Here is a 23045-nt window from a genome sequence, read left to right on the forward strand (position 1 = left end):
TGAAACACACTGGACATAAGAAATGTGTTGCATCAAGTCTTTTTCAGCTGGTATCAATGTGTCAAAAATGCCCAGGACACCATTGCCCTCCACTGATGCGCTGAATATTATAAATCCCTTTGAGACAGAATGATGGAGCTGAAACAGGGTTACAGTGCAAAAAATACATTTTTATTGAACTGTCAAGAGGAATATGAACAAAAATGTTTTTTTGTGTCTTTCTTTTTAAATCCAAGCTGATTAAAACCACAAAGGAACGTTATACATAACCACTGTTCAGGTCTGCAGGGTGTAAGTATCTTACTCAAAAGAAAAGACCTTGCGTCGAGGTCTTATTTTAGTGTGGCTTTAGTAACAGGGTAATTGTTTATTTTCTATCAGCACTCGTCCGGTGGTCTGGAACTCCAGCGCCCTCCAGTTGAGCACATTCCCCGGGGAGAAGTTTCGGTCATCTACGTAGCGCTGGATCTCACAGGATGAGAGGGTGTGGTCCCACATGTGGACATCAGTGATCATGCCAACGAAAGATTGCCTACGGTTAAACCCTCCACCGTAGGAATCTTGCTCCTGTAGAGAGTTTGTAGAATGTTTGTATCTGTATCTATTATGTGCTACCTTTGAACGTAGCAATCTACAGAATTTCCATGATGCTATAATGTTGAACAATTAAACTTACCTGTCCGAGGATAACAATGGCGTTTGTGATGTTTGATCCTCCAGTGAATTTCCTAATTGAGGGCTTCCCATCCAACCACAGCTGAGCCAGACCAGACTCAGAGTCCCATGTGGAACAAATTGGATGCCACGTGTTGAGCTTGTAGTCCTGACCTTGAAATCCAGCACCAACATTCTGGACACTAACATTAATTGTATCATTTGCACCCCTCTTGACTATCCGGAAGCCGTTGTCAGCGGAGGGCGTTGCCAGAGAGAAAAGGGCGTGGGCTCTGGAAAGGTCTGTTATGGACCTGTAAGCAAAGAAAGAAAAAAGAATAACCAACATGATACCTAGATGATGATGCTTATGATAGTAATTTATTTTGTTGCACTGTGACACTACCTGAGACAGACAGTCACAGCATTGAACATCTGCCCTGATGTTGTCAGTCTCACATTAGCTGTCCGGGTTTCCTCTGGGAAGGTGAACATTTTACTGGAGAGATCTACAAAATAAAGAAAAAAGGGATAATGAAAATGATGCATGCTTGAGAAAAGTATACACATGGTAACTATCCTGAAGCCAGCTGAATTCACTGTATTTTTGGTTAAAGTTGTTTTACACAAAATTATGAACCTGCAATCAGGCATGGACTGGCCATCTGGCATACCGGGCAATGCCCGGTGGGCCGACGCACATTTATGGGCCGGGCTTTCATAATTTAATCCAAAAGTTTTATTATAAATCATTTTTATCGACCGCGATGGCCCATTGGTTTATTTTCTTGAAGGACATTGGGCTAATCCAATCTCACTCAGCCCTCCTTTTTTTTTTTTTCTAAGTGCACAATTTAGAGGGGGCGGCCCATTGGTCCGTCTTCAATATAGACAGTGAACTGAGCCAATCAGGATATAGTACGAAGGCGGCCCCACCCCTCCCTGCGCTGTCTCCTGTAACTTCTGTTAGTTTCAAAGTGTTGAGCGCGAGGACTGACAACATGGAGCAACCAAAGAGAAAGAGATGGGGTGCGGAGAAGTTGCGTGCTAAGAGAAGAATCTCACTGTAGATGCTGCAGAATGTGCTAAAATCACAGACATGTTCGCTGGAGGGGCTGCTGTAGCCTCCACGTCCTCTGAGACAGCATTGATCCAGTAACAGCAGGTTGAAGGTGAAGACAGCAGCAGCGGGCAGGAGAGGAGCAGCCAGAGACGCTGACTGACAGGGACAGTGTAGTACAGCCGGTAAGCAGGTAGTAACGTTAATACAGGGAATGTGAGGTGATGGAGGGAACGTTATCTCTATTACATGAAGAGCTCTCAACGGGTCGGGCCGGCCCGACAAACCCGACCGGACCCACGGGCTCTGGCCGAGTTAACGGGGGTGGGCGGCAGACAATTCATGCGGGTGTGTAGCGCTGTGTCGGGTTCGGACTGTAATTTTCAGGCCCGTTGAGAACTCTAATTACATGATAATGATGAGCAATGGCGATTGATTAGTATCGATATTAATTGGTGTTGCATACTTCTCAAAATCTGGCAGCCACGGCACCTTATTCTGATAAAACAGCAAACGGTCAATGCTGAGAAGTGTAGGATGAGCATTAAGTGTCTATTTTAGGCTCCATCATAGCATTTTAGATATTTAGGTTAAAGGTGTGTTGAAAGGCTGCATAGTTTGAATGTGTAGCAACCCTCTATGCTGTGGTTAAACATGTTTTTAAAAAAACAGATTTTAAAACTGCTAAATGATTAGTAAAAGCTTTGCAATTTAAGCATTACTAAAGTAAGTGTAAAAAAAGTATAAAAGTATTATTAGCAAAAGGTTTGCCCACATTGAGCAAGAGTAGATCTGTCAAATGCTTTTAAGACAAGTTGCTTTGCATGAGTTCATAAAGCAGCCCTGTTTTTAGCCTGATATAACAATTTTATAGCTTTTTAAAGGGAGCACCTTTTAACCTGAAGAATTAGAATTGAGCTGCTATATCAGGGAAATTCAGAAAATACATATTAGAGATGATTTCAATAAAAAGGATAAAATAATCAATTGAACTACACAGAGCAGACAAAAGTGGTAGAGTTAACAATAGATGCTAAACTTCTGAGATCTAGGATGCAGATGATACATTATGCTTGAAATAGAATATACCTTTACTCAACTATGTGTTGAGTAAATTTACTTATTCGCTTTCCACAATGGTTATTTGATAGACTTCTAAAGTAATAATAAACTGTAGATTTCTAATAAGCCTGAAGGCAAAATCTTATTGGGTTTTTTTCCGGTTGTGCTCCGCTAATTATGAGGGGCCGGTCTAAGCCAAAAATGCCAGGGCCGATTTTTTGTCCCAGTCCAGCCCTGCCTGCAATAGCATTTGAACCACATACTTTGACGGTATACGTGAAAGCACTGCTCCCCATATGGCCATTTAAGAAAGAAGCATCTCTGTAGTCTGGTAGTACAGCATTAAACAAAGTTTGCCTTTTTTTCATTATTGTCCTCTTTTAATTTGGCTGGTGATGTTGTAACCAGACGGGGACGGTCCCACCAAATATTGCTGATTACACAGTTGTTTTATCACAATAACGTAATAACGTAACATTACCAAACTGATGCTCATACACATTTAATTTAATTTTAACTACTAAATTTCCCTTTTTTTCCCTTTTTGTTTTTACCTTGAGGAGTTGCAGCACATGCTGTCAGCATCACCAGGAGAAGCAGAAAAGCCATCTGATAAAAGGACAAATTAACCAACAATAATACTTAGTTTAAATGCTGCTGTGTTGCTATAAAGACTAATAAAAACCACCAGTGCTTCAAATTATTCCACTGACACCTGCCATCACCATCAAACAATATACAGTTCAATACAAATCCGGCAAAAGTCACGTTAATGTACTCCATTTATCATTGGATATCATGTTGTATTCCTACCTTGTAGTCTGGATGTTGTGCACAACAGTGAACAGGATTGCTGTTTTATACTGTTTCTGCTTCCTCTTTCCTGTTGGAGTGAAGACTGACACAACATGGCTACAGGCTAAATAAGCGAGTCTTGCCTGAAATGTCCCTATCCCGAAACTGAACGGGTAGCTTTAAAAAAAAAAAAACAGGCTAAGCTTGTTATACTTAGTTAATTTATCCAAACTTATTGCATCCGTCGTAAAGGCCGACAGTCACTTTCCTGTCCAGGGGGGTATTCCATGAAGCAGGATTAAGGAAAAGCCTTGTTTTATTTCGATAAGTCTGGCCTAATTAAGTGAAAGTTCCGTTCTGTCACTACGGCTTGCTTATGCTGCCGAACGAGCCTGCTTAGAGGCAGGCTAACTGTTAGGCTTAGTTTAACTGTGTGTCACAGTGTGTCGGATGGGAAGAAACAGTCTCCCAAAAGACAGTTCTGTAAGCTGAATTGAAAAATCATAGAAATCATGTCTGACTGAATGCATTGTTTTCAAATTCAATTGTCAATAAAATCCCATGTATATAGAAGAAGTCAAACATCAAATGCAACTCCAAGTGCTGGATATGAAATTAGGTAAAAAGACACCACGTAAACCCTTGTCTCTTATTGGCTGGTGAAATAACCATTCAATTAAGGTCAGTCCACACAAGCCTCGACTATTTAAGCAGTGAATCTAAGACAGTGTGAGACCAACACAGAAGGAGGACAGACAGTGACGTAGACAGTGAGTTAGCTAGAATTATAAGTATAGAGACAGGGTGACGGACAGAAAGAAGGAGAGAGAAGACCACAACTCATTCAGCGTACCATGTCCTGTCCCTTTATTGAAGAACCTGTTGAGGAAGGTGCTCAAATTATCTGAAGGGCATTAAGTCCACCAGCTCCAAGGGTCTTCAGGGACAGGAAGACCCCACTTGCCTAACCTGATCAATACTTGTGGTAGAGATACTGGTTCAGGCCTGGCATAGTTAACTATGTAGTCTGCTGGAACCACACTTCAGCAAAACCACATGGCAAAGCCAAGCCCCTACATTTGTTGAAGCACGAGATGACATGATTGCATGTCATGCACAGTGTTGTACCAACTATTAGGACGCACTCACACATGGATCAGGTGTGGCTTGAGTAGCTGTGATTGGGGGATCCACCAGACGCATGGTATCTCCTCTGTGGTGGTTGTTGCTCAGGGGTAGAGCCAGCATCTTGTTATCTTAAAGTCGCTGTTTCGGTTTCCCTGATCTGCATGACAGGGTGTCCTTGGCCAAGATACTGAAGCTCAAACTGCTCCGGATGTGCTGGTTGGCATCCCGCATGGCAGCCACCGCCATCAGTGTATGAACGCATGTTGAATTACTGTAAGTCACTTTGGACAAAAGCATCTGCTAAATGTAAATATAAATGTATATCATCAGTGATTACAAGTGAGAGAAATTGAGAGACTAACACTTGTTGTGGGAAAGTGGTGGACAATACCTTCGACATATTGATCCCGGGTACCTTGGGAAATCCTTTCTGATGATCTGGCTACAATGGTACATATAGCTTCACTTTTGAGAAATATACTGATAGATACATTTTACATTTCATTAGAGGTTTCATACCACTCTGGAAAATATTTTTGCATTTATTTTTTACTTGTTAGCAGAGGTTGTGGCCAGAGAGAAAAGGGGCGTGGTGTCTGGCCAAGGTCTGTAATTTCTTCAGCATGATACTTTAATGGGTTTATTTCATGAATTTTGCACTTTAACACTACCTGGGACAGACAGTAACAGAAGTGAAACCCTGCTCTGAGGTTGTCAGTGACACATTAGCTGTTTTGGTTTCCTCTGGGAAGGTGAATATCTTAATAGAGAGCTCTACTAAAGAAAAAAAAAATGCAAGAAAAATACTAAATGATTGTGTACAGTATACAATCAACACATGAATTATACACACACAGAGTACTTCAATATGAAGAATATGAAAATAAATGAAAGAACAGACTTGAACACACTTTGGACTGATTTTATTTTCCTTTCTTTTGAAACCCAAGATGATTAAAGCCTCAAAGGAAAGTTATACATAACCACTGTTAAGGTCTGCAGGGTGTAAGCCTCTTACTTAAAAGAAACAACCTTGCGTGGAGGTCTTGTTTTAGTGTGGCTTTAGTAACAGGGTAATTGTTTATTTTCTATGAGCACTTGTCCGGTGGTCTGGAACTCCAGCGCCCTCCAGTTGAGCACGTTCCCTGGAGAGAAGTTTCGGTCATCTACGTAGCGCTGGATCTCACAGTATGAGAGGGTGTGGTCCCACATGTGGACATCAGTGATCATACCAACGAAAGACTGCTGACGGTCAAAATTTCCACCGTAGGAATCCTGCTCCTGTAGAGAGTTTGTAGAATGTTTGTATCTTTATCTATTATGTACTACCTTTGATCTGAAATCATTACTTCACATACGATAAATCAAACATAGCAATCTACAGAATTTCCGTGATGCTATAATGTTCAACAATTAAACTTACCTGTCCGAGGATAACAATGGGATTAGTGATGTTTGATCCTCCAGTGAATTTCCTAATTGAGGGCTTCCCATCCAACCACAGCTGAGCCAGACCAGACTCAGAGTCCCATGTGGAACAAATAGTATGCCACGTGTTGAGCTTGTAGTCCTGACCTTGAAATCGAGCAACTGTATTCACGACATGAACAGCAATTATATCATTTGCAGCTCCCTTGAATATCAGGAAGCCGTTGTCAGCGGAGGGCGTTGCCAGAGAGAAAAGGGGGTGGTTTCTGGAAAGGTCTGTGATGGACCTGTAAGCAAAGAAAGAAAAAAAAAATAACCAACATGATACTTAGATGATGATGCTTATGATAGTGGTTTATTTTGTTGCACTGTAACACTACCTGAGACAGACAGTCACAGCATTGAACATCTGCCCTGATGTTGTCAGTCTCACATTAGCTGTTTGGGTTTCCTCTGGGAAGGTGAACATTTTATTGGAGAGATCTACAAAATAAAGAAAAAAGGGATAATGAAAATGATACATGCTTGAGAAAAGTGTACATGTGGTAACTATCCTGAAGCCTGCTGAATTTTACTGTATTTTTGGTTAAAGTTGTTTTACACAAAATTATGAACCTGCAATAGCATTTCAACCACAGAATTTGACGGTATAAAGCGTCTCTGTAGTCTGGTAGTACAGCATTAAAACAAAATTTGCCTTTTTTCACTATTGTCCTCTTTTAATCGGGCTGATGATGTCGTAACCAGATGGGTCCGGTCCCACCAAATATTGCTGATTACACAGTTGTTTTATCACAAGAACAAAAAAACGTAACACTCACAAACTGGCGCTCATTCACATTTAACTTTATACTAAATTTTCCTTTGTTTTATTTTAATTTTTTACCTTGAGGAGTTGCAGCACATGCTGTCAGCATCACCAGGAGAAGCAGAAAAGCCATCTGATAAAAGACAAATTAACCAACAATAATACTCAGTTTAAATGCTGCTGTATTGCTATATAGACTAATAATAACTAACAGTGCTTCAAATTATTCTACTGATACCTGCCATCACCATCAAACAATATACAGTTCAATACAAATCTGGCAAAAGTCACGTTAATGTACTCCATTTATCATTGGATATCATGTTGTATTCCTACCTTGTAGTCTGGATGTTGTGCACAACAGTGTACAGGATTGCTGTTTTATACTGTTTCTGCTTCCTCTTTCCTGTTGGAGTGAAGACTGACACAACATGGCTACAGGCTAAATAAGCGAGTCTTGCCTGAAATGTCCCTATCCCGAAACTGAACGGGTAGCTTAAAAAAAAAAAAAAACAGGCTAATGCAGTTGCAGCAAACTGTCTTAAGCTTACTATACTTAGTTAACTTTATCCAAACGTATTGCCTCCGTTGTCAAGGCCGACAGTAACTTTCCTGTCCAGGGGGGTATTCCATGAAGCAGGATTACGGAAAAGCCTTGTTTATTTTGATAAGTCTGGCCTAATTAAGTGAGAGTTCCATTAAATCACTATGGCACCATGGACTATTTAAGCAGTGAATCTAAGACAGTGTGAGACCAACACAGGAGGACAGACAGTGAGGTAGACAGTGAGAGTAATTATAAGTATGGAGACAGGGTGACGGACAGAAAGAAGGAGAGAGAAGACCACAACTCTTTCAGCGTACCGTGTCCTGTCCCTTTATTGAAGAACCTGTTGAGGAAGGAGCTCAAATTATCTAAAGGACATTTAGACCACCAGCTCCAAGGGTCTTCCGGGACAGGAAGAACCCACTTGCCTATCCTGAACAATGCTTGTGGTAGAGATACAGGCTCAGCAGGCCCGGCACAGTTAAAGCGAAACCTACGCCAAAATGTAACCTAGGCTTTTTTTGTGAATGTACCTGAGTCAAACCTTCGTGTAAAAGCATAATTACGATGAAAGAGGCACTTTTAAGATTTACCGTATTTTCATTTTCGGGTCGAACTCATTTTCAATGGGAGTGCTACGGGCAACTTTACGATAGCATCAAAATTGCTATTTTTAAAACACTAAGAAGGCTCGACACAACATGAAACTTTGCTCGTAGTATCACCAGGGTCTCTACACATGAACACCAGCATTGAGAACATTGTTTGTGTACACAGAGTTTACTAAAAAGAACGTTTTTGAACAAATCACGTTAGCATTATGCTTGTTCCTCTAGCAGCCGTCATGGCACACGAAAAGTGTAGATTTCAAAATGCGACTTAAGGTGGAGGACAGTTAAGGTGGACCGATCCTAAAGCTTAGTTCCATATAAATGCACAACATTCGTTGATTTGTCGTTATCGAAAAACAATATTGACCTTGAAGTTGAAAAAGGAGCCTCGTATAAGAAACAATACTAAAATCAAAAGCCGGAAAAGTCACTTGAGATATCGCGCAGTTACAGCATTGAAACCCTCTCATGTTGTCATTCTCATGTTAGCTGTTTTGGCTTCCTCCGGGAAGGTGAACATTTTACTAGAGTGCTCTACTTAAGAAAGAAAAAAAATGCAGGAAAAATTCAAAATGATTGTGTTTATTATACAATCAACAAATAAATTATACACACACAGAGTGCTTCATTATGAAGAATATGAAGAAAAAATGAAAGAACACACTTGAACACATTTTGGACTGATTTTATTTTTCCAAATGGTTGACAGGGTTGATAATATCACTGAACAAATATGAGACTGTAATTAAACTGCAAACAGAACAATTTCAGTAGGACGACAATGACAAGAGATGTATTTAATTAATTCAAATGTTTGACATGTTATTCCAAGTTGTTTCATTTTATTAATGTTTAGGAAAAGAGATCCTTTCTAAAGACATTTTTTTGCCATTTTCTAGACAAATAAACATACACCAAATAAAAAAAAGCCTTTAAAAGCTGCTCTTGTGTTGCTATAACACAAATAATAACCACGCATGTTTCAAATGAATCTACCAATACTTGCCATCACCTTAAAAAAAAGTGCAGTCACCTGATTTTACTCGTTCAAATCAGATCTTCATCCTACCTTTAGTGAGGATGGTTTGCGCAACAGTCAACCACATTCTCCTAGAGTCTCGCTGCTACCTCATTCCTTTTGGTATCATTGTGCATTCCACAATGCTTCATTGTAAACAGCCTCCTTTGAAAAAAATTTATCGAGCAACACTGAATCAAAAGGCATTGATTGATTGATTGATGTTTTCGATTGGTTAAATACTTGTGCTGTTCCATGGTCAATGCTTTTGATCAGCTCAAATGTCATGTTGCAGCACATGAATGGGGCAACAGCCAATCTGTACTGTTACTACATCCTCTCTGCAGAGGACTTGGACGATAGAGGAGTCTGCACACTCCTCTCGCTACCGATGTGATGAGATTCAGTAAAGACTGGGGAGAAGCCTGACGTTCAGAGCGAATGTTTCCTGGAGAACGGCATCAGATCAGCCAGAGGGATGAACCCTGGAGAGGGATCAGACCGAGACGACGAGACAGAGCACACTCGACTCAGCGGGGAAAAACTCTCTGAGTTTAACTGAACTTTCAGACAGGATAAGATGCAGTTGATGGGCAAAAGAGAGATAGAGAGAGAGAGAACAAAAAACCCCACTCTTTAATCACACTTTAGTTTGCCAGTTCAAAAAGGGGCTTGTACGGGATCAAATGTTCATTGAGATAAAAAAGCTAATAAAAAAAACCAGAAGGCAGTTTGTTTTTATGTTTTTTTTTATCAAAAGTATGCTGAGAAAACCTACAAAATGCAGAATAACCCTCCCTCCTCCCCAAACTTTAAACAAAAGCACAACCCATCCCTTTCATTAACATTAACACACACCGCTGGTTATCAGTGCTCCATCACAGCGAACAGAAAAAACACCCATCCCAAGCATATAAACACACACACACACACACACACACACACACACACACACACACACACATACGCTGGTTCTATCAAATTACAGCTGCTTAGAGGTTAGAAATATTGAGCTTTGACAGATCATTCATCAACAAGATGGAAACAGTCGCTGGCATTGTCACTGACAGCAAGTATGACAAGCTGGATGCCACTTTTAGTCCAGAACCATGACCATGGACACGGGAAGCAGGGCCGCAGCAAACCTAACAGGCATCACTGTTTGAAAAACATTAATTGAGTTTTTACATGATATAAAAATGTTCTTTAATCTAGATTCAGCCTCATGTCACAGTTCTCCGGTTAATCAGTCGTGTATATGAACCACACTGCAAGCTGGGGTCTCTGTTAACAGTGAAAAACAGGCACATCTGTATTTTATAATATGCTTAAATACTTTGCTGAATTTGGAAGAGGGACCAAATAATGAAGAATTTTTCATGCAGAGCGTTACAGGTGTTTTTTCGGAGACCTGTGTACATTTCCAACTATTTTTCTTGCGCTACTGATACCTGCGATCACCTTAAAAAAAAAGTGCAGTCACCTGATTTTACTCGTTCATATCAGGTCTTCATCCTACCTTTATCTCTGTGTGAGGATGGTTTGCGCAACAGTCAACAACATTCTTCTACAGTCTCGCTGCTTCCTCTTTCCTGCCAATTTTCATTGGAAGTTGGTCCATCGCCGTCCAAGCAGTGGCGGTCCTAGCTTTCATGACGCCCTGGGCGAACGTCACCTCAAGCGCAGCATTGGCTCCACATCCTGGCTAGATGCAGAGGGTGCTTTAAGATACAACATAAATGATCAATGCATTAATAGCACAATTAAATGAACATGTTATTAAGAATAATTTATCCAACTTTTAGAACAGGAAACAAATGAATAACACAACCTTCTTGGTTGATGGCTAATTATATACATGACACATTCCAAATGACTCAGAGTGCTATATCACAAAGCAGCACATGACCTAACGCGACGTTTACCAAACAATACGTGAGCTAGTCATTGTTGTGTTACATACACATTAGGGTGACATTAATTAGATATAATGTTTGCTTGTCAGTTGGACTGAAAATGGATGCTGTCGTCATCTACTATTATAGCCAGCAGTATAGCAAGAGGCTAACACACATACTAGTTAGCCTGTACTAATTAACGTCATTTCATTTCATTACATGCATGATCATACTCATGAAGAGCAGATGACATGTCTCCATACTTTTATCTTTTGCTCGTTCTTCCTCTTCTTCTTTTCTCTTTTATCATGAACTGGGCACCTGATGGCTTTGGCCTCTTCTTATCCATTTGTTAATTTGCGATGTGATTGACTTTATCCTACTAATTGCATTAGTTTTGCACTATGATGAATCCCCTGTTCCCCTGCCACAGTAGGTGAACCTGTCCCCTGCCCCGCCCCCTTCTGCTTCTTCCACAGACTGTGTGAGACTCTCTGAGCCGCAGCAGATGCACCTTTATAGAACAGACAGGCAACATGACATCATTGACTTGATGTGTAAATGAGCAATACAAAAATCGGAGGAAATGAACGCAAACAAATTTTATATATATATATATATATATATATATATATATATATATTCTTTTTTTTTGCATGCACTCATGCCGCCCCTTCACCCTTGGCGGCTGCCCATACTGCCCATATGTAAAACCGCCCCTGCCTCCAAGATTGTGGAAATGAAAACAGGTATTATTTTAAGCGAAACCATGATGTTGTCCTAACCCCAACACTGTTTTTTGTGCCTTAACCTGAGCAGAGCATAAGCACAGTGTTGTGACAAGAGAGAAATAGAACCTGAACAAACATAAAGCTGCAACACAAAGAAACCTCCACTTTTAACTTTTATCTGTAATTTAGTAGAAATGTTTTGAGCTAATATTTATTGTGGTGAATGGGTCACCACCTCATGTGAAGATTAAGCGGGAAGTGTGGTCTCGTGTGCATAACCCACCTGATGTTCTAATTCAGGCTCTAGATCAGAGCATTTACGTCGCATCTGTATAGTAAACCATTTATAAAGTGGGTGAATGGGCAAAGTTTGTAGTCATGAGACACTGTATGCTTTGAGCACTGATCTGAGCCTGGACAAACTTGCTGTAAATAGCCAGTTTCAGCTCCTGTTATAGCATAATTAATGCCATTTACAGCCACATTCAGCTCATTGTGTGGGCAGTTGTTGTATGAGAGGACTTGAAACAGTTATAATACATTAGCTGTCAAAACGTGTTCTCAGAATGGCGCTGTACTTTGGCAATCACAGATATAAAGGAGGAATGGGTTGACATTAAGTTAGCTGCTAAAAAAGGTCTTATAAAATAGGAGGTGTACCTGCATGAAAACCCTGAGGCAGCTGTGAGAGCGAGCCGAACTGTAAAACTGTGGTGTACGTTGCTGTGCTGAAGAAACATCAATAAAAAATAAATAAAATCACTTTCAGTAAATTGGCAAGACACGAATGGCGAAATGCTGAACAGAATATTAAACATGCATTAAGTTTGTCTTACTTCTACATTTTATCTTTGGTTGCATCTGTAGATCCAAATTAATTCCGATTCAGAAAGCAATATCTCTACATGATCCGTACGACAGGTCAGGACCTGCAATGAATTTCATTTGTACAGAAGAGGAAATTTGCGGGAGTGTGTAAATGTAGTAAATACTCTTAAATGATTTCTACATTCCGCAAAACTATTGTGTGAGTTTTTTGGGTGCATGAGATGCTTGTAACTGACTGACTGTAACTGAAATAAAGACTAGTTACTGTAAGGCACATGCCATTGCACGGTTCACACATAATGGAAACTTAAAAAGCAAACCTTTGACCTATTTTCAAAAGTAAGTAAGTAAGCAAACTGTGGAGAATAAACTAAAAAGAGTCTTGTCATGCCAAGTAAATTCAAAATATTTTTAAAGTTATCAATCCTGTCTCTTGAAATTAATTTGAGTCTATGTAAGCTACAAAACAAGCTCATACATTTAGCATAATCGTGGATTTGAGCCACTGCATGAAACCGTTTTGTCAAAATGGAGTTTGTATAATAATGTGCCAGTGATATTAGGGTAAGTCAATATTAACTCAAGATTTTGCATCATTTTTATATCAGTATTCAACAGCTGCTCTCTACCCCTAGAGGGCTCAACTTACCCTGACCCCCTGCTCATTCTACCCCCACCTTGGGGCAAGTTGTGCCATAGGACTAGTTCTGAAACCATCATAACTAGATAACTTGTTAAACTTACAAGGGTACTCAACAACCTGAGATATATAGAGTCACTGTTTTTTTTTAAACACATAGACTTACATACATTTTTCAGTAAATTAATCAAATGTAAAAAGAGGCCCTAAATATAGGGCAGTATGTAGCACATGAGGAGCAGCGTTAATCGGACACCATCGGACAACTTGTGGAAGATTATGTGTACCACACAGAAATACTCAGATTCAGATGAGGGAAGAGGATGTAGCAGCTGCCGCCGTGACAGAGTCTGGAGCTACAAGAGGAAAAACGCAGTGCCTTTTTCTGCCCAAAGCAGAACTGTTTAGTAGGAAGCATCCTGTTATCTGGCATCTAACGATATTATCTGCACACACAATCTGCAAGCCCTTACAGCCTCTCGCATTGTACTTCTCTGCTATTACCAAAGAACTGCTGCTTATCTTAGCCTGTTTCCTGCTGTGTTTGTGTGTGTGTGTGTGTGTGTGTATGTGTGTGTGTGTGTGTGTGTGTGTGTGTGTGTGTGTGCATGTGCATATAAATCAGATAGAGTTTTCCAGTGCTGCCCTGAGAGCATTAGGATGTAGCATCATACAAAGGAGCTGTGAAACAAGCTTGCTCACATTCACCATTTGCACTTTCACCCAGGCTACCCTGAAACTCCATAATTACATAATGTGTGACCAGCAACAAGGCTCAATTCTATATGAGCGTAAATAAACGGCTGAAACTGTGGGTAAGGACAAATATTATGGACCAAATAGTATGTACACATGTTGAGGTACACAAGGCGCACCGATATGGTAATGACGCCGACCGGATCCTCTGATTTTTTTCAGTGGGAGTTAGTTAAGAAAATCAGTGGTTATGTAGAAGAAGTTAAGAAGTAGTTAAAAAGGTGTTTGTGTCCAAGTGAGGTAATGTGATGTTCAAGTATTTTTATTCTTTCAAAAAACAGTATCAAAAAAGGATTCATTTTATCTTCTTTAATTTTAAAGGAAAGGTCAGAATTTGAAATCTTGTAATATCTACATTTTGGTATTTGTACAGACTAAACAAAAAAAAAATAACCCATTAAATTGTGAGCTTAAAAGGTGCTCCCCTATTTGCAGTCTTTGTGCTAAGCTAAGCTAACTGGCTTTAGATTTATGTTTACCGTACAGATATTAGATTGGGATTGATTTTCTTGATCTGATTCTTGGGAAGAATATGAAACCTTTAAAAATTTTAACCAGAGTCCCATTTCATTTTAGATAACCACTTACAGCAAAGGTAAGTTCGAGTGAATTTATTTATTGAATCTTTCAGAAAGCAAAGTGAAGTTTTTACATGATATCCAATTTCTTTTTCACTATTTTATGACTTATGACATTTTATTGTGGATCTGGAGAGTTGGTGAGCTACAGACGTTATTAAATACATCATTGCTGTTTTGTAGGCTGTCACAAATGAGACCACTGGGAGATTAAATTGAAATTGAATAATTCACAAATTAACTTAGCAAAAAACAGTCTAAGGCCCCTTCTCCCTGGGCTCAAGATCCCCCTGTTGGAGGTGTGCTTATGATCTGGCACCTGGTTGAAGTTCAAAAATTCAGAGAAAGCATGTCAATGAGAAACTCGTGACCCATGAATAAAGCAAAAGAAAAAAATAAGAATTACAAAGTAAACAGAAAAAATCTTCTTCTCTGTGTTTTTAAAAAATATGTTTTTTAACTTTGCAAGACATTGGTAGTTTTGTTTAGAATGTTTAGTTACAGCTCTTTTGTTCATCTTCTATCAGTACTGTTCCTATGACCTGGAACTCCAGCGCCCCCCAGTTGAGCAAGTTCCCTGGAGTGAAGCTCAGATCCTCCATGTAGTTCTGGATCTCACAGGGTGAAATGACATAGTCCCACATGTGGACATCGGACAACATTCCCATGAAAGAGTCTGCGATGACAAACCGCCCGCCGTGGGAATCCTGGTCCTGACAATTTGCAGACAATTAATATAACAGCTATATCATACAGTGCTTTATTTTTATGATATATTATTTAAAGACGCAAAGTAGCAACCTACAGCAACACGTTGCAGAAGACTATTAATTCTTAATTTTTCTCAATATGGCAAGTTTTTCCTCACTCGAATCAAGGGTCTAGGGACAGAGAATGTCGTTCACTGTACAGTTTGTAAAGCCCACTGAGGAAATGTGATTGTGATTTTGGGCTATATGAATAAAACTTATTTGATTAAAATGTTACAAATAGTTTGAGATTTGGGGAAATAATAAAACCATACCCTCTCCTGTGAGCTGGATGGGAATATAAGGCAATGATTTAAATGTAGTCCTTGTACTTAACATCAGTTAATAGGTCAGAAGGCCCTTATAATTCCTTTTAAGATACTTATTAACATTATTGCATCAAGTCCAAAAAACGTCCAGCACCCAGGACGCATCCTAATCAGATGCCTCAACACCTCAGCTAGCTGTGGCTCTATTCTGAGCTCCTTCTGGATGTCCAAGCTCCTAACCTTATCTCTGAGGCTGAGCCCAGTGAACCTACAGAGAAAACTCATTTTGGCCACCTTTACACACAATCTGATCCTTTCAGTCAGTACCCAAAGCTCGCTGACTAGTAAAGTGAACTCTTTGCCGTCCGACTCAGCTCAGTCACGACGTCCGCAATACTGCTGACAACACACCAAACCACCTGTTCATCTCACGCTCCGCTTTCCTGTCACTCTTGCGCAAGACCCTGAGATACTTGAACTCCCTCACCTGGGCCCGGAGCTGTAACCAGAAGGGGCAAGCCACCATTTTCTGGCAAAAATGGCTACAAATTATGTTGTGTCTTTCTTTCACTCGCCTTCAAAACAATTGCGTGTGTTAGCCAGATCAAGATCTTTACCAGAGGAGGCTTTAAGTAAAACAATCTCAGTACTTCTTTAACCACCGTCCAAAGGTACCAAAATTTCACTAATTTCATTTAATATTCATTTGGCAGATGCTTTTTTCCAAAAAAGGGTGCCATATGCAACAATACAACCCACAATCTAAGAACAGTTGGCTTTTTTATAGCCAAGTTATAATAAAGTCATGTATGAGTTATAATCTGGACTATTTCTTGATCAGCAGCAGTTGCGAGCAGAGACTAGAAGGTACTGCTCTTGGATAAGGAATAGTCCTGCACATAGCCCTTCATAAAGTTTTTGTATAGATTAAGCACACAATATATAAGGTGTTAATAACTGAGTTTAGAGATACTGGTAGGTTGAGTTGTAATCTCTGGACAGGCCGAGGCTGGCCATTTTGTTGTTTTCCATAAATACTGCTGATTTAGATATTTATAGCGTGGATATTTATAGCACAAGTATCAAACCATTCGCTGTATGTATGGTGCCTAAAAAAAGGTACCTGTCCCAGAACAATTATGATGGGCCCGCTGATGCTGGATCCAGAGCTGATGAGTCTCAGGTTTGAGGGTTTTCCATCCAACCACAGCTGCACCAGTCCAGATGTAGAGTCCCATGTGGAACAAAGTGAGTGCCATGTGTTCAATTAGTAGTTCAGTCCTCGAAAAGACACTGCTTGATTCCTCTGATATGAACAAATGTTCATATGTTATGCCTTCTTATCATATTCCTATGTTTTCCAATTTATATAACACCTCTGTCTTACCTTGAATCTCGTGTCAGGGTGTTGTGTGCAACAGTGTACAGGACTGTGAGTTTATTCTCTGTTCCCTTCATTATTGAGGTCAGTCAATTTATGGCTTCAGGTTTCAGTAATTTTCGAATGTAGGCTGAGGTCAATGTGGGCTCTAATTTATGTCCTATAAGGTGTATTATATGTATTGAGATAAACTTGAAGCTGCTCGGTAAATATAACTGAAAAAACAAGACACAATCAGTTGATAACACAGTTACTGGTGGTGTTTATGATGGAGGTAAAATAAACAGGAGAAAAGACTAATTCTGCTGCATAACTATTAAGCAGAGTGTTGTTTCAACCATCATGATGGCAAATCTGTAAGGTTATTCTTAAGCCCCCCTAAATAATTTGGTAAGGTAGAGAGAGCCCCTTTAGTGCGTCCTTGTCCAATCCATTCCACTTGTTCATGTAGAGAACGGCCACATCACTGAAAATCCAGTCCACGTTTTCCATGCGACCTTGCTTGCACTCGGTACCTGCAGCTGTGTACCTTGAAGCACTAGAGATGGGATTTATGGCTCTTTGAGGGGAGCCGGATCTTGGTGAGCCATTCTTTTCAAAAAGCCGTTCAAAAAACTGGCTCATTTGACTGATTTTTATATTTATTAAGTTTTAAGAAGCCAGCCTGGTGGTAACTCATTTTATCTTGGAAATAATCACTGGGAGGTATGATGGGGTGAGATTTGTAACAAAATAATACACAATTAGATATTCCACCAATATCTGAGTTTGAATTATTCTGAAATATTGATTATAACCTCATTTGACATGTATAGATTTTAAAGTCTGATCTGGATTCATTGTAAATATCCCACAAGGTTGCACCATATCACTCTGCTTTGACAGTGACATCACTATTTTGAATTTACCCTTTGAACAAATTGTTTGTATGTGTGTAAAGCTACAATGACTTGTTATTCATGCAACACCGTGACCTTAACACTTACAAATAAACATTAAAAAACAAAGCAGGCTACCACGAATTTCCATGCAAAACAGCTTTTAGTGCAGGGGGGGCAGGGGCAGTCACGTGTTTCTGTTTTTTTGGGGGTTTTTTTACGAAAAGGCAGCATGCACAACTCAGGTGGCGTCATGCTACATTTGCCTATCTAATAAGCACAGTGCAGCTCATGGGCTGTGCTCCTCCCCATGTAACTTCCCTGTCCCACTCAGGGGAGGAGCAAAGGAGGAGCACACAGTGATAAATAAATAAATAAATAAGAACGGTTCCCAGCTGCGACTCGGTTCCCATCGTTCATGTTAACGAGCTATTCAATAGAATCGGTTCGTTCGTGAACGTCACAACACTAAAGCACACAGACCGACTAGAACAGCATAAAGAGAAGAACGTGAATGAAGAAGAATGGATATAAGAACGTTTTTCAAGAAAGTAAGTATTCATCCCTGCTGGCACTGGCAGTAACAATGAGTTAGCTTCAGCCCCCAGCGAACAGCAGAAAGTCCCATGGAATTAATGAACCAAGTGCTCCCTGTTTGACAAATAAAAACCTAGCTTGCACACCATACACAATCTCTGCTCACGTCTCACCTTTGTTGTTTCGCGGTCAAAAGTTACATTCTAGCTCTAAAAGGACGCTGCTACTTAGCTAGCTAGTTGGTCTGAACTGCATTGTGAAGGCCCTGGTTGTTTATAGAGTTAAATGTGCACTCTTTTTACCATATTTTAACTTCCGGAGCATCAGCTGTTTCTCACTTTACGGATGGATGCACACTGTGAAACAGGAGCTGAGCTCATTCATGTATGATTATCATCAGTGATTAATAATAATAATCCACAAATAACAATCACTCCACCACCCCTGTTGACCTGTAGGAGTCAGGGCAGAGGAGCGCAGGGAGTGAAAGGGGAGAGACCTCTACTGGAAAGGTGAGTCTAAAGGATTTCACAGGATAGAGTCATTTGTGATGCAGACAGTCTTGGAATTTTATGGAACTCAATATGAATATAAAATATGAAACATTTCAGTCAAGGTGCAACATATAAGACTTATTTAACATGAGCTTTTATTGAGGGGAGTAATGATTAGAAAGTGGAAAAAGCCAAGATATATAAATATATATATATATATATATATATATATATATATATATATATATATATATATATATATATATATATATATATTTGTATATATATATATAAAAGCCAAATTAGCCTGACCCAAATATTTTCAAGAGTATCTTAATATTACTTTAATTCAAGTTATTAAGTAGTATTTTTCAGGGTTTGAAAGTACAACCATTTTAGTCACATATGTGCCCAAAATGTTATCTGTGCGACTTCAAAACATTTGGGAGCAAACAATTATTGTGTTGTGAGCAAAAGTCATGGCAATAGCCTCTTTGTTGATCAGTTATTAATTCAACTCATTGTGATTCAATGTATCTTGAAGGGTCAGGTAGAAGGAGATGCTGAGGGAGAAAAAGATCAACATAATAATGATAAATAATTTCTCAGTCTTTGTTAGCTGTTTGTGAAATTAATTGCTCGCACGCTACATCCTGTGCATCTCTTCGGGGCTAAGCCTCCCCTGTCCTTAAAACCTAGTGACGTCCTGTATAGGTAAACAATCTGAAAATGGCACTGATCTTCTAAATTCATACTCTGTAAAAATGCATCAGAGTTTTTGTCATAATGCACAAACTATGCCTTGTATGTATGGTGAGTGAAAACTGTACCTTTCTAGAACAATTATAAAGGCCCTGTTATGCTTAATCCACGGCTGATGAGTTTCCTATTCAAGAGTTTTCCATCCAACCACAGCTGTGCCAGTCCAGACTCAGAGTCCAACGTGGAACAGAGCGAGTGCCATGTGCTCAGTTTGTAGTTCTGCCCCGCAAAATATACATAATAATTCCTGATGTGGACATTAATCTGATCAAGCATATCTGAATCCTTGAATATCATGAAGCCATTGTCAGTGGAGGGTGTGGCCAAAGAGAAAAGCACATGGCTTCTTCGGAGGTCTGTAAAGGACCTGTTGACATAACAAAGACATGTGATCATTTTTATTATCAGAGATACAGTGAGGTTGTTTTCCTCATACTGCTTACTCAGCACTACCTGAGACAGATGGTTGTGGCCCTCTTTTCCTGTCGTGATGGAATCAGCCTCACATGAGCTGTGTTGGTTTCTTGTGGGAAAGTGAACATCTGACCATATAGATCTTTAAAACACAAATTTGAAATTCAGAATAAGAATGAGGATTGTGAATTATACAATCATCAAAGTAATCATATACATTGCAAAAAAAACAACAACCCCTGAAACATGTTTAATTGTTTCCTTCCTATCCATTGAGCCACACCAATGTGTAAATTACATTTGTTTGCGATACATTTTTAACGTATGACAAGTTTTATTACTCCGATTGATAGGTGTACTTTGCCCTGTGTAGGGATGCACCGATCCAACTTTTTCAGTCCCGATACCGATACCGATGCCTGGACTTTGTGTATCTGTCGATACCCGATACCGACCCGATACCGAGTTAATAATAAACTGTATACCGTCCACCTTATACCATGTGGAAGAGACTAAAGGCACCAGACTTTCCTAACTAAACATTACTTTCCTAACTAAGACAAAATAATCAAACATATACCAAACATTGTAAACATGTGTAACATTAATAATAGTAATAATAATAATAATAATAATAATAATAATACATTTAACAACATGGCGCCTGTCAGGGTACCCAGAGACACTTAACAAAGTGGAACAAACAAAACAAAGAATAAATGGAGCGCCTGTCAGTCAGCACGGAGGGAACACTAGCATGGAAGTCAGTAGCACCGTCCGTGTACAAACTAACGTCTGGAGGCTCCGTGCGCACAGCCGGGACGACGCAGGAGACCAAGAGATCCAATCCAAGCGATGAAGCCTGGGGTGAAGTGACAGCAGAGATCCAGGTGCTCCTGTGCGGAACACCTGAAGACCCCGCCAACAACGGCGAAGTAGCGACCATCCAACATCGCTGCGAGCCGGGGAGACCGCAGCAGCAGAGGCGGAGACAAAGCAGCCCGGCGGTGAATAACCCTGAGGTTGTGGTGGAGGGACGACCAACGGAGCAACGATGGACAGCCCACATAGTATTGAGTACGTCGGTTTGAAAGTTACAATGCTAGGCTAACAGCTGATCGGTGAGGCTAACAACTGATGGCGGGGCTACTAGCTAATCAGCGGAGAAATGTGACGTGAGTAAGTGCAACGTCCTGCAAACAGGAATACAAAATAAAACATAGCAGCTACACCTGAGAATAAACTAATAAAAAGTTGGTCAAAAAACAACTAGTGCTCTTCCAGCATGCGACACACTGATGCTGACGAATAACGTAGGATGTGCTTCGACGGAGAAAAAAAACTGGATCAGCCCGTGGATCTGTTCATTTTTCCAATCCCCGATCCAGCTGTTTTGTCAATATCGGGGCCGATAGCCGATCTTAATATCGGATTGGTGCACCCCTAGCCCTGTGCGCTACCCGCTCATAGCTGCTGTCTGCCCAATCGTGTTCTTCATGAAATATTGGCTACTATTGTGTGGTCAATTTCTGTGATGCTCCATTTTGTTACAAAAACTTTTTTTTTTTTTACCTTGACGAGTGGCAGCGCACACTGTCAGCACTGCCAAAAAAAGCAGCAACGCCATCTAATAGAAAACCATACAAAATGCAATAAATCAAACACTTTGTTGTTGCTGACACTTGACTTTCTGTGACTTAAGTTGGTCAACTACAATATACAATACAGATAAAAATGGCTACAAATGTTTGCATAAAAAGATTCATATAATAATTGAGCTTACCTTTAATTCTGTTTCATGATGGGGAAACTCTGTAGGGTATTTGGAGTTTTATACACCGTTTACATCGTCATTGCACTCATTGGCAAAATGTTATGGTTTCAGGTTCCAGTAATTTGCAAAGACAGTTACAAGTTAACTAAGGACTCTAAAAGAAAACACCCTATAAGGTATATTGCACTAATCAAGATGCACGTGGAGCTGCTCAGTCGCTGTAAGAAGCCATATAACAATTAAGACAAATATACCAAAAACAATTGACAACACAATCAGTGTGTTGTACAATAGACATAAATGACTCCCAAACAGGGTATCATTTAACTTTGGTAACTGCTTGACTTTTAATCTTGACCTATTTCACCAATTTTTGCAACACAAGATATTTTCGTTCTTACTCATTTTGGAACAAATGTGTGAAGATGATACAAAACTGCACTAATATGGTTATAATAACACCATCCAAATACTCAGAATACTCTCGCGAGCTATGAGACTTAGGTAATAAAAATCCTTGGCTGCGTGTACAATCTCAACAAGCATACTAAAATGTGTAACCCATATGTGTGGAGATTATGAGTTATTGAGTTATAAAGACATTCATTTGAAACTGAGGCTTCTGTTGAGGTGCCCAAAAATTTGTTTTTTTTTCTGCCTATATTTAAATTTCAATTATGATCTCCCCAAACGCCAACAAATCAATTATAAGCCTACCCAACAATGCAGCTACATGTCAAAACAGCTGACCATGTGACCAGGAGCTCCCAGTGAACACAGTCAATAGAGTGATGACCGGGCTCACCGAACACGGCCTGAGCAAGACCTAACACAGCACCCGAGACCAACTGTGAACAGTTTGACCATTGTGAAAATAGAACCACCAAGGTTTTGTTGCCAAATTTGGCTCCTTGCTCCAGGCAGAGCAGGCGGAGGATACCAGAGGCAAAACCAGAAAACACTAACTCCATAAAATATGATCTGATGATGAATTTAAGGGTATAACGGGTAGGATTTGTTAGTTTTAGTTCATTTGAAGGTTGTAAACACAATTTTCAAAGGCCTCCAAGAGAACTCAAGCTCTTGGATGTGTGCTTACAGTCTGACAACTGGTTGCAACATCCTGCCCTCACATCCAGCAGGCTGTTATTGGCTGCAGGCTTGTACAACCACTTCCTTAAGGTCGACACCCAGAAACGTCCCAAACACAGCAAAATGAGAAAATACAGGCAGAGGGCACGGTCT

The 23045-nt window shown here is 40.0% G+C and overlaps 3 protein-coding genes across 3 annotated transcripts; all 3 read right to left on the reverse strand.

Annotated features, from left to right (window-relative positions):
- Positions 1-204: 204 nt before the first annotated feature.
- Positions 205-3608, reverse strand: LOC115567668 (C-reactive protein-like). The gene is made up of 5 exons (XM_030394481.1): positions 3590-3608; positions 3331-3385; positions 1061-1163; positions 677-968; positions 205-567 (listed from the first exon to the last, which is right to left on the reverse strand). The coding sequence occupies exons 2-5, from the start codon at positions 3383-3385 to the stop codon at positions 349-351; spliced, it is 669 nt and encodes a 222-aa protein (XP_030250341.1). The 5' UTR covers positions 3590-3608; the 3' UTR covers positions 205-348.
- A 1999-nt stretch (positions 3609-5607) lies between these two features.
- On the reverse strand, positions 5608-7341 carry LOC115567669 (serum amyloid P-component-like). Its single transcript, XM_030394482.1, has 5 exons — positions 7272-7341; positions 7014-7068; positions 6508-6610; positions 6123-6414; positions 5608-5980 (listed from the first exon to the last, which is right to left on the reverse strand). Exons 2-5 carry the CDS (start codon positions 7066-7068, stop codon positions 5762-5764), a joined length of 669 nt encoding a protein of 222 aa, XP_030250342.1. The 5' UTR covers positions 7272-7341; the 3' UTR covers positions 5608-5761.
- Positions 7342-15036: 7695 nt separating this feature from the next.
- LOC115567642 (serum amyloid P-component-like) lies at positions 15037-22987 on the reverse strand. Its single transcript, XM_030394412.1, has 5 exons — positions 21599-22987; positions 20066-20168; positions 19815-19979; positions 16684-16819; positions 15037-15255 (listed from the first exon to the last, which is right to left on the reverse strand). Exons 1-5 carry the CDS (start codon positions 21651-21653, stop codon positions 15037-15039), a joined length of 678 nt encoding a protein of 225 aa, XP_030250272.1. The 5' UTR covers positions 21654-22987.
- Between the last annotated feature and the right edge of the window lie 58 nt (positions 22988-23045).

Source organism: Sparus aurata, chromosome 17, assembly GCF_900880675.1.
Source record: "Sparus aurata chromosome 17, fSpaAur1.1, whole genome shotgun sequence".
NCBI lineage: Eukaryota > Metazoa > Chordata > Actinopteri > Spariformes > Sparidae > Sparus > Sparus aurata.